This window comes from Malus domestica, chromosome 15, assembly GCF_042453785.1.
Source record: "Malus domestica chromosome 15, GDT2T_hap1".
Classification (NCBI taxonomy): Eukaryota; Viridiplantae; Streptophyta; class Magnoliopsida; order Rosales; family Rosaceae; genus Malus; species Malus domestica.
The window spans coordinates 24345514-24362494 of record NC_091675.1 but is presented as its reverse complement, the minus strand read 5'-3'; the positions used below and the strand labels follow the sequence as shown (position 1 = coordinate 24362494).

Genomic DNA, 16981 nt, shown 5'->3' with positions numbered 1-16981 from the left:
GGAACATATTTTATATAGATATATATATATATATATATTCAGCATGGTTTTTATCTGAAAAGTTTCTCCAAAATCAAACCATCTACATGACACTAACGCTGACGTAGAAGTTCACAGTTTGACACTGCAAGTATTTGTTTAACCACGGAAATCTCGATACAAGAACAATACCCCCTCTAAACATACTCGTAGATCGCTTCTTTGCTGGTTTAAAAATTGTTCTGTTATTTATGCTCCAAAAATTGGTTGGTTGAGACTTTATTAGTAGATTATTTGTTGGTATAAAACAGTGACAGTCCAAACATTTAGGCCAACCAAAATCTTAGGTCAGGATTGTGCTCCCATACAATCTAAAGAATCCATAAACCCGACAAATAATAAATAAAAACCAAATCAAATAGTTGACATTCAAGATAATTAAAATATGAAAATGTTTGGTACTAATTAATCATCTTCTGAAATTTTTGGAAAAAAATAATCGTTTGAAATATTTAATTTTCTAAGCATAAGATTCTTGGAGGCTTAGGGCTGGTTTGGTATTGCTGTGCTTTGAAAAAAAGCTGCTGTGAGAATAAGCGGCTGTGCTGTGAGAATAAGCGGCTGTGAAATAAAGCAGCAGAACGTTTGGTAAACTTTTTTGTAAAAGTGCTTTTGGAAAAAAAAAGCAGTCTGATAGTGGGTCTTTTCATTAAAGGAGCACTGTAGCTCCATGTGCTTTGAAAAAAAGCCAGTTTTCCAAAGCTGCAAATAGCAGCTTCAGCTTTTTCCTTTGATTTCAGCTTATTCTCACAGCAGCTTCCAAAATAAGCCCTTTTTTTTCAGTTTACCAAACACCTAAAACTCTCACAGCTTTTTTTTATAGGTGCTTTTTTTTTAAGCACCTCACTCCCAAACTAGGTCTTACTCTCTTTTGAGAGATTCAATAAAAAAAAAAAAAATTTGCGATCTTGAAGGTGACTGCTTTGTCTTTACATGGTCCTAGCTGTAAGATGAGGATTATTAAGATGTTAATTTAAATGGATAACATTAACTAATGTAACCCATTAATTAGTCTGAGAGAAGAAATCGATTATATGATTAGTTAGGTCTCCAGATTTCATTTGACGCTGACTCTGAGGAATTGACGAATACCTAACCGTGTACATGACCAGAAACGAAGCTATTGCTTCAGCGAATACCATGCCGTTTTGTTTGGAGAGTAATCTGAGGCAATCCATTAAGATTGAAAATAATACATATAGTAGCGTGACATTGGTTTTGCAACAGAGAAAATGCTAGGATCAATCGCTAACACGTGTCAATTACTTCTAACTGTGAATACATGTTGGCCTCCGCATACATAATGGTCGGGAACAGTCGGTGGACGTGTGCCACTGACCCTAGGAATGCTCTTGCAGCGGAAAATAAAAGTAGTGAGAGTGAGAGAGAGAGAGAGAGAGAGAAGTTGGCATGCTACTAAGAATTCAAGGACAATGCAGGTGCAAAGGTTAACTGGCAAATGGACAAGATTTTTAGGATTCAGTTCAGTTGGACAAAATTTTGATGTCAGAGCTTGATGACAAGCATTAACACAAGAAGCAAGGCAAGCCCTCTATTTTGGACATGGAAAGGGGAATTGCCTGCAGGTATACCTATTCTCCATTCAGGATGGACTCAGGTTTTCATGTCGAATCCTACGGTCTTCCAAGTCCGGAACTGTCATATCTGCAACCGCAATGTATTTCCGAAGGAAAACAGTATGTAGCAGATTTCTTCTAGTCCATAGATCTCAATTTGAACCTTCAGTTCATGTATTAGAGCATAATTAAGCTAATACAACAGAACTAAGGCATAGAAACACATTAAACTGAATAACGTCATGTTGGGAAACATTAACATGTTACTTCCTACATTAATCAAGGGCACATTACATAATAATAAACCTATATAAAAGAACCAGAGGAAGAAACTTGCTCTACAATGGCAAATTCTCCGCTTATTACTACTATACGCTCATAATTCCCTAATCCAGAGACTTTGATTTTTCCCCATGGATATTTGTATCTGCAAAACTCATGCGGGATGATGATTTGATGAGACTCTATACATCTCCAGCTCCTTGGTGGTGGTGGTGGTGGTGGTTGTGATTCCCACTTGTTCAACTCTGTCCATCCGATTTCTCATCCTCTTCACCTTCCCTGCTGTCGCCCGACTCGCCTCCAGTTGTGGATCGGCCTTTGGCAAACCCTCCTGCGAGGAGAGGACCCTGTGGAGAACCAGACTGTGCGTTGTTTGCCTTAGTATGCTCTCCACTGTGATCCACGGGCACGAGTAAGTCATTGCCTTGGCCAGCAGCCGAAGAAGGCGGGAGCTTTCGGATGTGAAGGCGGTATTTCTGCACAGAAATCAGAAAAAAATATGAGCAAACAATCATCCAGTACAGTCAGAAAAAGAAAATTGTGATTACAGATAAGAGAAACTTAAGTAATTAACGAACCTGCAAGTGGCTTTTAACTTCATCATTGGTGAGACCCTCCACCTGCATAAGTTCTCTTATCTGCTTAGGAGTGGCTACTACAAAAAACAGATTAGACAAATTAGAAACAAGCACATAAAATCTAAACATAGAGGAGCATTCAATTCGAATAATTCGAAAAAAAAGGACTAAATTCAAGTAGTTTGGCAGCATAAAGATCAAACATTTTCTCCGAAAACCAACAATAAATCTTGAAACTCGTCAAATTTTCCAATTCTTAGTCCGAGAATTAATGTCAATTTTTTTCAATTAGCACAATTAAAATATTTTCGGGTCATAAAGCTCCAACCTTGTGTTCCTCCAAGCTGCTGAAGGGCATCAACAAAGCGGCGATGGAGCTCCGCCGACCAGCACCGCCTTTGTTTCCTTAAGGGTTGCTGCTGCTGCTGCTGTGGCTGCTGTTGGGGTTTGTTCTGTAATTTCAATTGTCCTGCCATACCAGAACCCGAACCGCCACCTCTGCAGCCATGGTTGGTCTTAGAGTTTGCATTTGCAGAACCAGCCAGTGCTTCAGACATCAATGGAGTCATAAGACAAAGGTTTGGAACCACGGTAACCTCCTTGTCTCCCTTCAAACGTGGGTTTGCAAAACCAGACAACTCATTCTGACCCTTGAATGCCAGTAAGGCCCCTCCCACTCCTTTCTTATTACTCAGCTCAATTGGGTTCTCCGCCGCCGACCGATCATCTTCCTCATTCCCCTGTAAAATAAAAATCCAAGAAAATATGAAATTTCAGAAAACCCCCAATAAAGTTTCAGTCTTATAAAAAGGGGGGGGGGGAATTTAGAAATTAACCGGTTTAAGTTCAGAGTCGTGTTTGGTGTAATCAAAAACATTGATGCTTGTGCTCCATAGCTGCGCAGAGCTCATCCAGTTCTTCTTGTCAATATTTTCCTTTCCCGAAACTGCCCCTCCGTCCTCCTCAGAATTGCCCTTCCACGGTATGAACTCCGCCATCACCGGCCGCTCTTCCATTCGCCTCCACCGCATTCCTTCCTCCTTCAACCGCTCAATCACTGCATACCCATCAAACCAAATAAAAAACCCATCTCAAAAATATGATCAAAAACCAAATCCTAGAGAGAGAGTTTAGAGAGCAAGAGTCTAGAGAGAGAACAAAAACCCACCATCCCTCAGGAGAAGCATGCAGAGAGGAAGCTCCCGCTTGAAAACTTCAATCTTTCTGAGTTCGTCTTCCAGTCTCTTCACGTTCCCATCGAGCTCTGAAGACCTCTGAGAGCCGTCTTTAATGGCGGAGAGCTGAGCGAGAAAGTCGGTGATTGTTTTCGGGACGAACAGAGGACTGGAGTCCAAGCTCAGCAGCTCCATTCTCTCTCTCTCTCTCTCTCTCTCTCTCTCTCTCTCTCTCTCTCTCTCTTCGTTGTTGTTAATTTTCTCTCTCTATCTCGACTTCGAGCATTGCCCAGATAAAAACCTGATAAGGAACAGAGAGGCCCGAATTTAAATGGAATATGAGATTCAGGACACACAAAGATTCAGTGGTTCACATAAGCGGGTCCTCGCGTCCCCGGGTCAACTCGCTGACTCAGTTCCTTAACTCGGGAACGAGTTTTCACGGTAAGTAAGGGAATCTTTGGAATCCGTACTCACGCGGCGAAAATGTAATTATGAATTAGTATTTATTATTTTCCTTTTTCTTTTACTTTCGGTTGGTATTTTGTGGGGTGCTTCTTCGAGATTCTTTGTTACGTGGGTTAATATGAATCGTTGACCTTGTTGTTTTTAATGCGAGAAGAATAAGGGCAATCCAGTCATATTTGAATTTTTTGTTTTTATTTTTCGACAAAAGAATATGATACGTCTGAATTTCATCTAAATTGTAGAAAATGTAATAGATATTTTTTTGATTAAATTACATTTTACCCCTTCAGGTTTGGGGTCGATTTCAATTCTTTAGAACATCTTTAAAACATTTCACTTTCATACCTCAAGTACTATTTTATTTTAATATAATACATTCGTTAGAAAATTCGTTAAGTGATGATGTGGCAAATATAGGATCCACATTTGTACTGACGTGGCTGCCAAATTTATGCCACGTGGCAAAAAATAATTTTTTATACATTTAAAAATAATTAATTAAACAAAAGTTACTAAAAAAAAAGACACAAACAAACCCAGAAACTCATCCCTTCTCCTTCCCTGCAACCCCCCTCCACTTTCTTCACCTCCCCTCCCTTCAACCTCCTCCTTCCCCTCACTTGCAACCCAACCCCTGAACCCCCCAAACCACCCCCACCTCACCCAAAAACAACCAGCAACTAGGGATGGAAAATGTGGCAGCCACGTCCCCTACACACCATTGCTGCCGTCCCACACGATCTAAGATAAATTACCCAGAAGAAAAAAAGGTAAAGATGGAACCTATTGCCCATCCCCTACACACTATTGCCGCCGTCCCACCTAATCCCCGCAACCTCCTTCTTTCACTCTTTCTCTTCCTCCTTCTCTCATTCTAACCTCGGAAGCTCGCCATGAAGTGGCACCTTGATAAAATCCCTAACAACAAGAAGGCCGCTGAGGCCAAATTCAAGCAAATCTCAGAAGCCTACGATGTACGTTAATGTTAATCTCTCTTGATTTGAATTCTATTTTTGAAAATTCCCAAAATTCTCAAATTTTTTTGCTGAGATTTGTCTCAATTTGGGTGGAAGATGAAAATCGACTTCGGGTGGGAGATGAAGACGATGATTGACCATGTGGTGATGGAAGAACATGAAGAGAAAGGAAGTTCTAGGGATGGGGAAAACATGGGTTCGGGTGAATGCGGCTAGGATGGGGAAGACAATTGTTTTAGTTTTAGGGGTTTTTTTTTTTAATTAATTTTTATAATATTTAATATTATGATTAAATTATTAATTTTTAAATGCATAAATAAATAAATAAATTGCCACATGGCACAAATGTGGCAGCCATGTCAGCTCTTAACGGACCAATGGATGGAAAATGTAACTGATGTACTATATTGAAATAAAATAGTACTTGAGGTATGAAAGTGAAATATTTTAAAGATATTGTAAGAAATTGAAATCGACTCCAAACCTGAGGTGGTAAAGTGCAATTTACCTTTTTTTTGTCAAAATTCAAATATTATTAAAGATGAATTGAAATGTTTACATCAGAAGCCATAGTATTAAACAACCACTATGGTTCAAAACGATCCCACATATGAAAACCCCCACACGCTTGACATAAGAAGCCACTTGATGCGCAGCCCTATAACAGAAACGAAAAGTAAACAGAAACTCTATTGAACTCAATTGTTGTCAAATATGGTTCATATCCCATACTAACGCAACCACTAACACAATTTATTGTTAATTTGCTCAAACACTCTTAAAAACACTATCAAAAGAAAAAGATTTGGATCTAGTTTAGAAAGACGCTAACCACTAACGCAATTTATTGTTAATTTGCTCAAACGCTCTTAAAAAAACTGCAAGTGGCCATATACCAAAATAGTGAAAAAATGTTGTGCCTTTGCATAACGATGTGAATTCAAACTCCGTTGATAACTAATCTAATATGTTAATGCTACTGCTCGACTCAAAAAGTACAAAAAATAAAAAAGCAAACTACCTGTGAGAAAAAAAATTGTAACTTCTATTTTTAATATCAAACAAAAATTACACAAATACTTCACTTCCCCTACTTGTACAACATTGTAAATGAAATAAATCAATGCTTCAAAATTTATACAATACATGAATATGTAAATATTATAAACGAAAAAAATAGCATGAATTAGAGGAAAATGGGCACCCACGTATAAGAACATCTCTAATGGGCTCTCTAAATGAGATCTTAACCAAATATAAGAAGACAGAGCTGCTTTTTTAAGATCCTGAATTAAGGACCTGTGAGGTTTTTTTTCATATGATCCCTCAGTTTAATCTTAAGTAGATTAAGCTATCAACTTAAATAATTCATGTTATATGGAAACAAAATACTAATTGATAAAACAAAATTAAAATAAGAAGAAAGAAGAAGGATTGATGTCATGTCTAATCATTTCCGTATGCAAAACCTAGTCTCCCCATTGAATATATCTAAACCTAAAAAAATCCAATTGCATAAAACCCTTGTTGATGCACAAAACCGGAGGTCTTGGAACAACGTAAATTCGATCGTGAATCTGTAAGTAATGTAAATAATACAAGATGTATCGTGGTTCACCCCAAGGTTTGGGCTACGTCCACACTGATTATGTATTTATCTGAGAGGTGAGGGAGAGAACCTCTAATATGAGAGGGGATGTGAGAAGGGTGAGAAGGCTTAAGAAATTGTCTCCCTCCATTGTGAGGGTGAGGAGTCCTTTTATAGAATAAAGGCTCCTCACTTATTACATATTTGCCCGTTCCTTTATTACATAATTACATTTAAGTCCTCCAAGTATTTATACGAGATCTAAATACGGAGACCCTAAATATGGTATAAACAACCCTAATAATTTTACACGTCCAATTTCATCCAATCTTTTATCAATAATATTCAAACCCAGTTACAAGGAACCAAAAAAATTTGAGATTTTGCGGTTTTGAAATTTTGGGATCCCTTTCTTCTTGAACGGATGAACCCTTTTTTCATATGAAAATCTTCGAAGATAGTGAAAATTTTGAAACAAGTCCCTCTCCCATTTTCATACGCAAAAAGGGGGAAAAACAACTCAAGAAGAGAAAAGGGAAGTGAACAATCGAGAGACAGATGGAGAGAGGAAGGGGATGTGGAGGAGTCAGACAGTTGGGGAAAAAGAAGGTAGGTTTCATGCAAGATATTTTTTTAATTTATTAACTTTTTAGAATTATTGTGTTTCGGTGTGATATAGATTATTTATGTTGATAGCTTAATATACCATAACATTAATTTGAGAGTTCATATAAAAAAAAAGGACCTCACATGTCCTCAAAATTCGGAACTTAGGAGAGCAATTCTGTATAAGGAGCAGAGAAGTTGAAAAATATATATTTTTATCACACTCCCTATTATGCTCCTAAGATAGCAAAACCTATAGGAGCTCCTAAATCTAGGGAGTGCGAAAGGAGCTCATAGCATTAACTATTATAATTTCAATAGAATTTTAAGTAAAAAATTTATTCCTTGGTTCACAATTATTATGACTCTCTAAAATAGAGAGTGTGATTGGAGTTCAAATTTTATAGTGGTCTCCTAAATTAACTTTATAGTCTTTTTAGCTAAAATTTGACTTGAAAATAGAAAGCATGAAATTGGAGATGCTTTTAGGTGAGTAGAGCGCATACATCCTACACAATTTCCGTGCGCACATAGGAAGTTGTCCAACTACATGACTAGTATTTACAACCAATTTGGGATCTTCATCAACCAATGGCCGATGATTGTTTATACATGAGGGCTAAGTGGAACGAATCTCGAAAAGCAAACTGTTATAATAGACACGCAATCATTATGATGTTGCCAAAGTTGACCAAAAAATCAGAATTTATAACAGCGAAAATGACAAACTCTTGGTCGTCAACTCAATTAGTGCAAGAACAATCAAGTTGATGACCAAAAATTTATTATTATCACAGTTATAAATTCCAACTTTTTGGACAAATTTGACATGCTGTCGTTATTAAATCTATGAAATGTTGGATGACTCGAGTAATGTAGTAGATTTCTATGATAAACTGAGGATAGAAAAGGATGTGAGAAGTAACCAGTATTTCTTATTTTTTAAAGAAATCATATTCTGATAGCCAACTATGCCCTTGCCGCTAACATGAATTGAATTCTTTATCTTCTTTTGCTCAGATGACCTTTTGGCAAAATTAAAAGTAATTTTATTGGGCAAGTTCTTTGTATGAGATTTTTTACGGTGCCCTTATTGATAGTTGATTGATTTTTCTTTGTTGGAGGAAGGCGTCGTCCGTAATTTTACACATTTTGTTTTCATATTTTACACACGACTCTTGACTTTTTAATAAACGAATTGAAAGACTTAAAAAAATTAAGAATAATAATTATTAAAAAAATAATAGAACGAGAAATAAAAAAACGTGCACCTCAAACACAATAGAGAGCCAACACAATAGAGAGCCTCATGTTTCACGGGAAATGAAAAACCAAAGGAGCCAAAACTGTCATGTGAATCTAGGGGTGGTTCGGGTCGGGATCCCGAACCGAAACTCCTTTCCCGAATCCCAAACCAAAACATTTCGGGATGGGATTTTATATCCCGAAACCGAACCGAATATGTGCATTTCCCGAAATTCGGGATTCCCGAAAGTGTTTCGGGATTTTCGGGATACTTCGGGATTGGGCCTTGAAGCCCAAAATGTTGGGCTTTTAAGATTGCAGCCAGTCACTGCCCAAAAAAAAAAAAATTAAGGTTACACAGACACTGCCCAGCCCACCTGTTTCAATTTCACCACAATATGAATATCACAATATCAAATGTTTCAATTTTCATACAAAGGAAGCAACTAACAAGTTCAGCTTAAGTTCACAATTGTAATTTGTATTTGTCTACCAAACTATTTAATTAAAAGTGCATGCACAGCCCAACTATTTAATTCACAGTGAATGGATTGTGTTTTTTTTCTCTTTAAGCGAAGCACCTTTTTCTACACTGTTTATGGCACCTCTCAAATCACAAAAAGAATAAGAACCGCGTCACCACCAACCACGTACGGACACGTGGTGCACGATCCTTGTATCCGGAGCGGTGAGATTCTTCGGTGCGCTCTCGTCCATTAGTACAAAATCGTTTCCAGAATTTCATGGCTCGACGCACAATCGGCCAGGTAATTTTCGATTCCAGTCGTAAGATTCCACGCCGTGTATCGACACGTGCCCACAGCATCCGGTTTTTGTACATTGTGTGGAAAGATTTTATAGTGTGTCTAGAACCGTGTTCCAATGAATTAAATCATAGTACAAGTGAATGAATATTAAAAAAAAATATAAGGTAAATTATATAAAACTATCTCAATTTCATATCCCATTTTTTTAAAATTTCAATGTCATACCTCACCTACAAATTTGTTACAATTTCATATCTTTCGTCAGCTTATCTGTCAATTCTTCTGTTAAATAGTGACGTGACTTGGGACTACTCTCTATTAAAAAATTCATTAAATATTAAGAAATGTTAACCTATAAAGAAAAAAAAAAAAAAACTTTAAAGAACAGTGGGCCTCACCCCCTCGACCACTTTACCCATCTTCAACCTATTCTCCTCCGTTCCTACCCTTCCAACCCTACCTATCGCCACACCTCCCATTCATCTCCCTCCCCGTTGTCATAGATTGAAAACCTCGGCGAGCTCCGTATATTCATCATCGCGTCGTCAAAGTTCACCAGCAGGAACACCCGCGCGTCCCGCTTCCCATCATCATCATCGCACCATCAGCGGTAATTTGAGCAACCAGCTCCCATGCAAGCTGCCTTCCAAGATCTTATAAGCCATATCCTTCGACGCCGGTAGCTCCAGCAGCCGCGTCCAGGTCTTCTGTTTCGACCACAACATCCAGCTCCTTACCATCGGCAAAGATCTCAAGCTTTTTCTTCAGGTCAAACCTGGCCTCTGCAGTCGAGTACTTCATCGGTTTTCTCGATAAGGCTAAAAGCCTAGTTTCCAAGGAGCTTCTTCACTCTCGTCCGCATTGCAGCTACAACTGACCTTATGGATTTGGAAGGTGATGCTTCAAACCACATTCTCTAGGAAGGGATGCAACTGTTTCTTGTTTGGAAATTGCAGTTTCATTAATTTTTCGAAACTCAGTGCACAATTCCATTCACATCACATGTTTGCTTTGTTTTCAAATTTCAAAAGGTTAGGGATTTGAAAAGGTTAGGGATTTGCTAAGTATTCTTTAAAAAAAAATGGGTTGAAGATGAGTTACTGGTAGGGAGGAGCGTCATGGGAAGGAGGTGGAGATGGAGGAAGAGAGGGCGGCGGGGGTTTTGGTCTTGGCGTTGAAGGAAGGTTAGGGGGACACGGTGGATGGGGAAGAAAGGGTGAGAGGGATAAGGGTGGGTTCCCCATGCAAAAAAAAAAAAGATTTTTTTTTTATTTTTTAATATTTAATTAATTTTTTAATAGAAAGTGGGTTTCTTCTCAAATCACGTCACTATTTAACAGAAGAATTAACAGACAAACTGACGAAATGTATGAAATTGTAACAAATTCGTAGTTGAGGTATGACATTGAAATTTTTTAAAGATGGGGTATGAAACTGTGCCTGACCTAATAGTTGAGGTAGTTTTATGTAATTTATCCAAAAATATAATACTTATATTATAGGATTAATCTCAGTTTACTATCCTGAAGTTTCTTGGTTTTCACCAGTTGGTACATGAAGTTTTTTTCGTCCTAGTTTGGTACCTAAAATCATAATTATGGGACACTTTTATACATCTATTAAGTATTATTTCAGAACCTCTGTTAACTGATGACGTGGCATCCATGTGGATAATGATTGGGCGACACGTGTCATTATGGACCCATGTAAATATTAAAAAAAATTTAAAAAAATTATCTCCTCTTCTAACCCTAGCTATCAGGCCCCAAAACAATTTTTTTTTTAAATTTTTCTGGGCTGCTCCTTACCCCTACGACCTTATCCCTCTATCCTTTCTCTCCTTTCCCTTATCTGCACCCACCCTCCTCTTACACCCACCTTTCCTACCTCACCTCACCCCTCGTGTTAATCTTTCACTCATTCTTTTGTCTCACCTATTGAGTCGGTCGAAAACAACACAAACAGAAAGGTCTCGAAGTTGCGGCACGACTCTCGATGGTGACCCTGCGACAAAGTGCAAGCTTTGGCTGCTGAAGCTTGAGAGAATCAAGGACTATCTCCTCATGGAGGAGGAGTTCGTCACAAACCAGGGGTGGTTCGAGCCGCATGTGGAGAAAGTCGAGGAGGACATATCTAAAGTCGATGATCTCCGAGGCTCATCGATGAGCGTGGGGAATCTGGAGGATTTAATTGATGAGAATCATGCAATTGTTTCATCATACGTCGGTCTTGAGTACTACGTTGGGATATTGTCATTCTTGGATAAAGACCAATTAGAACCCGGGTGTGCGATTTTAGGGATTAGGGTTTTTGCAAAATGTGGAGATGAAAATGGTGGAGGAGAGAGGAGGAAGGGGAGGTGAAGAAGGTAGAGATGGGTCATGTATAACAGATTGGGTGGAAGTAAAAGACAGAAGAGAAGGAGGGCCTAAAAAAAATTAAGGGTTAATCTATGTTTACTACCCTCAAGTTTCGTGGTTTTCAACATTTAGTACATCAAGTTTTTTTCGTCCCAGAGTCATACCTAAAGTGATAATTTTGGGATAGTCTCATGCATCCATTAGTCAAACTGTTAAGTCTGCCGTTAACTGATGATGTGATGCTTATGTGGACAATGACTGGGCGCCACGTGTTATTTAAAAATATTAAAATAATTAATTTAAAAAAAAACCCACATCTTCTTCCACCCTCCACCCCGCCACTTTGAGTGTTAATTTCTTCTCTCTTTTCTTTGATCTCCACCATCGCCATATCTAGAAGCTCATGCTGCTTGTCTTCAATTCTTCATAAAACCCAGCAAATCTGATTTCACAAATTTTGAATATTCTCAAAATCCAGCAAACCCAACTCCACAATCCGACTGCACACCTATTTTCCTTTCCTCATATCTGCAGCCAACTCTCTTCCCTTACCTCTCGTCCAACTGGAATGAGAAAGAATCTCGTTCATCTACTTCTCAAGAAGTTGCAGGTGTATTAGCAATAACACCGGGTCTTCGATTCGGCGTTCTCCGCCGTCACCAACTCTGAATCTGAAGACAACCTATCGCCGCCGCAGCCTAATTCGAAAAACCCAGTTGACTGGCTGGATGACGGAAAACTCAGTCTCGAATAATGCTGGGTGGTTCACGATCAAATTTTTATGCCAATTTCAATCTGCAATTTTGTCGAGTTGGGTTCTCAGGGTTATGGAAAAAATGTCGAATTTATGGAGTTGGGTTTGCTGGATTTTGAGGTTGTAGGGAAATGAGGGAGGGGCCGACCGCCCAAAGCTAGGGTTTTGAAGACTGAAGCTGCGGAGGAGAAGCCTGTAAAGTCGTTCTGGGTTTTTAATTTGCATGCCCTGCCTTCTAAAATCCACCTCACTGCTTTAACAATTTTGTAGGCCAGAGCCATCCATGGCTTCTTCAATCTTGCTTTCATTCTCTTCCTCTCACCTCCCTCATCCTCTTCCTCTCAACAAAAACTCCACCACCACCACCGCCGCCTCCTAGAAACCCCAATACCCCAACTTTAAGCTGCTCATCCCCGCATTCGCCACCCTAGCTGTAAGCCGTCACTCTACTCCATCTCCGTCTTTCGACACCAGATAGAGGCACTGGAAGAAAGGTGAATACCCAGGTGTCTTGGAGATGTCGACTCCGGCGACTTACAGAAAAACCCAGAGTTGGGGTTTTCCTTTTGATCTGAAAGAACTGAACTTTAGGGTTTGAGAGTGGGGGATTGAATTGAAAGATTGGGTTTAGGGATGATTTGCAGGGGTTCTGGGTTGGAGAGAAAGGTAGAGAAAGGTAGTGAGAGAGAGAGGGAGATGGAGAATGCAAGGAGAGAGAGTGTGCAGGGTAGGAGTTTTTTTTAATTATTATTTTAATATTTTTAATGATACGTGGCGCGCAGTCATTGTCCACATAGGCGCCACGTCATTAATTAACGGTAGACTTAACGGTTTGACTAACGTATGTATGAGACTATCCCAAAATTAACACTTTAGTTATGACTCTGAGACGAAAAAAACTTGATGTACTAAATGTTGAAAACCACAAAACTTGAGGGTAGTAAACAGAGATTAACCCAAAAATTGATTGTTTTAGGGCCGAATAGCTAGGGTTAGAAGAGGGGATAAAAAAAATTAATTTTAAATTTTTTTAATATTTTCGTGGGCCCATAATGATACGTAGTGCCTAGTTATTGTCCACTGGATGCCATGTCATCATTTAACTGAGGTTATAATGAAAAATTTAACGGATGTATGAAAGTGTCTCATAATTATGACTTTAGATACCAAACTGGGACGAAAAAATCTTTATATACCAAATGTTGAAAACCAAGAAACTTCAAAGTAATAAACTGAGATTAACCCTGTATTACAATACGTGGTATACTAAATTCTGTTTTTGGCACACTAAAGAATTTATTTGGATTTTTTTTTCGTGGGGACCTATTGTATTTTTTAGCTTTTCCTTTTAAGGGATAATGATTCTTTTGGGACCATGGGCTTTCCGATGGCTTTCTTTGAGGACAAAAAAATAAAATGAAAATGAAAAATGATGCTCACCTTTCATTTAACGTGACAACTATATTTGGAACCATCCGTAGTGTTTTGATTTTTGTCGATTGTTTTTATAATTTCTTTTCTGCTGTCTAAAGTGAAAAATGACGAATCCCTTGACTTATTTTTATGTAAATCGAACTTTTGGATCTTTATAAGTATAAGAGTTATGTTAGAGAGATTAAATTTTGTAAACTAAATAATGAGATTATTGATGATTGGATTATTACTCAAATGTTGATTAACATGCTTATTTTTTATTGGTGACACGGTCTGTCAATTTAATTTAAAATTTTGATATCCCTAGTACTATTTAAGTATAAATAACAAGCTTTCAAAATTAAATTTTTTTTAACAAACGATATTATCTACACTAAGTAGGTGGGGGAGTGGACTAAGCCTTACAATGGGCTAGCAATAATGTGATTCAAATTTTCCTTTGACAATAATCGAACATAAGATTTCTCAGTGACGAGTGAAGAGGAATACTATTAGGCCTATAATTAAGTGGCTTCAAAAAATGATGATTAGTTGTGGGATCCACTCTACATCGAATCAACGATCTAAACGTCTATTTCGTAAGTCTCGATTCATAGATAATTCTTGCAAAAATTTAACTCAATCCAAAACTATTTGTCTATTTGTCTATTTAATTAGATGTTTCAAATATTTCATATTTGACTAATATTTTGCATAGATGATCTACGAGGTGCAACTTGAAAAATAAGCAGTTCAGATTGTTGAAGTTTGATATGTTGCGGGCCCCACAACTAATTCCCATTAAAAAAAAAAGAAGGAGATTTCCCTTCCTTAACTGCCTCCTATTATCCCTTAATTTCAGAAATGCTCTAGTTGGCAGTGCTTAAAAAATGTATAATTACTCACCTTCGTACATTATATGAAAAATAAATAATAAATAAATTATGCTTTTAACTTTTTAATCTGGGCCTTTAATATCAAATCTGATGATATTTGATCATGAATCCATAGTCGCAAAGTGACAAAAGAGACGTGACTCCATTTTTTAATTAGCGTCCATAATTTTCAATGGTAGGCCTTTGTTTTATAATGTGGTTGTGGATCGAGAATATGAAAATATGGGGATGATTTGCATGGGTTTAATTTCTTTAGAATCTATATATCTACGTAAATGCATATTGTACGGTGAAGGAATATGGTTCTCACGTAGATATGCATTTGTGGATCTGTCTATGTTTAAAACAGTAGTTGTGTTTCTCTTTAGATGAATTTCGGATAATAACCTTACACAAATTATGATAAGAGTGGCAATTTATTAATAAAGGAAAAAGAATAAAAAATTCATCCTCTAACAAGAATTGTATTGCCATTTAATATTATGGTCTAGTGATATTCCTTATTACTTGTAAGTGAGAAGTTTTAGGTTTGATTCTCGTCAAATATGATAGGTTTGATTCTCGTCAAAGATGAATTTGAATCACATTGTTACTAGTCAATTTTGAGGCTAAGTCCAGGGTCAGCCCTGAGGGTAGCCTGAGTAGGCGGCCGCCTAGTGCCCCCACTTCGGGGGGTGGCCCAAATTTTTATTTTTTTTATATATAGGAAAGTGTTATTGACACTTCAAAAATCTCATCCTACACTTTTTACAAGTGTATTTTTCTTTTCAAATATAGAAAGTTTGAAATGTAGAATGAAAATTTTAGAGTGCCAATCATAATTTTCTATATATATATATATATATATATATATATAATTTTGGTTTGAGTAAAATATCTAAATATGAAATTAAAAAAAAAATTTGGAACTAGCCGTGTGTATTGGGTGGGGAGGGGGCCCCAAAATATATCATTTTAAATATGTGTGTATATATATCATATATATAAATATATTTTTAGAGTTTGAATTTAATAAAATATTTAAATATAAAATTATATAGTTGTCTTGAAAGTTGAAACTTGGCTGCAAAATGTCTTGGTTGGGGTGAAACAGAAACTTCAGCAACACTTCACCTTTTTTTTTGGGAATTTAACGCACAGAGCAAACTGAGCATTGAACAAGTCTGCGATGGACCCATTTGCAATGCTTATGAGATCTTGAAGGTGCTTCCGTGGCGTCCAGAGACTAATAAAAGTGATGGTAAGTTGGGTTTTTTTCATTGGATTTTGTAACTTCCAATTGGATGTTTGTTGTAATTAGCTAGGTGTTCTAATCACTGGCAATTTTTTTTACAGTGGAAGTGATTTTGGAGGTGAAAAATGAGTTGCTGAAGAGTAACCTAGAGAGTGAAGTTTGGGAAGGGTGGTCTGGAATCCGTTGCTGGTTATGCTGTCATTATTGTATTGTAAGTTATTTGTTTTCATTTTCTTATAAGTTCTGCAAATGGCTTTCATGGAATCATGAGAATATGGCAGTTCGTGATTTAATAAATTGTTATCCAACTCCAGCCATGGAATACTAACATTTGGAATATTTATTAATGAAAGAGATTGGTCTAAAAATTGCGAACAACTTGTATTGCTTCGGTAAAATCATTTGAGGTCACGGTGTAATATTGACATGTAATATTTAAGTAATGTTTGCATATATTTCTTATTTGGATATGAATTCTAATGATTTTTTATGTAGAAATGAACTTTTTCATGTATTTAGCAAAATCTTTTCTTATACATATAATGTACAATGAGTTTGGTATCAAAGAACTTTAGGGCCCTCACTCAAAGGCTCGCCTAAAGCCCCCAATTTCTCATGGCCGGCCCTGGCTGAGTCCACCTTCCATTTCTTAATGTAGGTAATATTGTCTATTAAAATAAATAAATAAATAAAACAAGAATCGTATTAGTGAATTAATTAGTACTCATAACTACACAACATTACACTGAGTGCCCCTTTTGTCTGTTCAACTATCAAGTCAACTACCATTTTCGTGCTCCTTCTGTTTGTTGAGCTATCAACTCAACTACTATTTTTTGATGGGACGACAATCAGTGCGTTCATTCTGTACTTACGTCAACACTATATTCTCTAAATAAAGTACATACCAACTTCTTGTAAGTGATGAAAAATGACTCACGCGACACCAATATAACATGCATGTAACATGCATGTAAACATAGAATAACCTTGTCACACCAAAACATAGTATTTAACTCGTT

General features: G+C 37.3%; 1 protein-coding gene and 1 long non-coding RNA gene across 3 annotated transcripts; one reads left to right on the top strand and one right to left on the bottom strand.

The window, feature by feature from the left end:
- Positions 1-1768: 1768 nt before the first annotated feature.
- On the bottom strand, positions 1769-4145 carry LOC103401340 (transcription factor HHO5). Of its 2 annotated transcripts, none has more exons than XM_008340052.4 (5): positions 3645-4145; positions 3313-3533; positions 2805-3216; positions 2477-2553; positions 1769-2374 (listed from the first exon to the last, which is right to left on the bottom strand). In XM_008340052.4, the coding sequence occupies exons 1-5, from the start codon at positions 3844-3846 to the stop codon at positions 2138-2140; spliced, it is 1149 nt and encodes a 382-aa protein (XP_008338274.3). In that variant the 5' UTR covers positions 3847-4145; the 3' UTR covers positions 1769-2137. The 2 variants fall into 2 exon arrangements, with proteins under 2 accessions (XP_008338274.3, XP_008338276.3); XM_008340054.4 differs by having other exon boundaries at positions 2477-2550; positions 3645-4044.
- Positions 4146-4874: 729 nt separating this feature from the next.
- LOC139192127 (uncharacterized) lies at positions 4875-5264 on the top strand. Its single transcript, XR_011575967.1, has 2 exons — positions 4875-5093; positions 5193-5264. It is a non-coding gene; the product is annotated as an uncharacterized lncRNA (long non-coding RNA).
- Positions 5265-16981: the final 11717 nt, after the last annotated feature.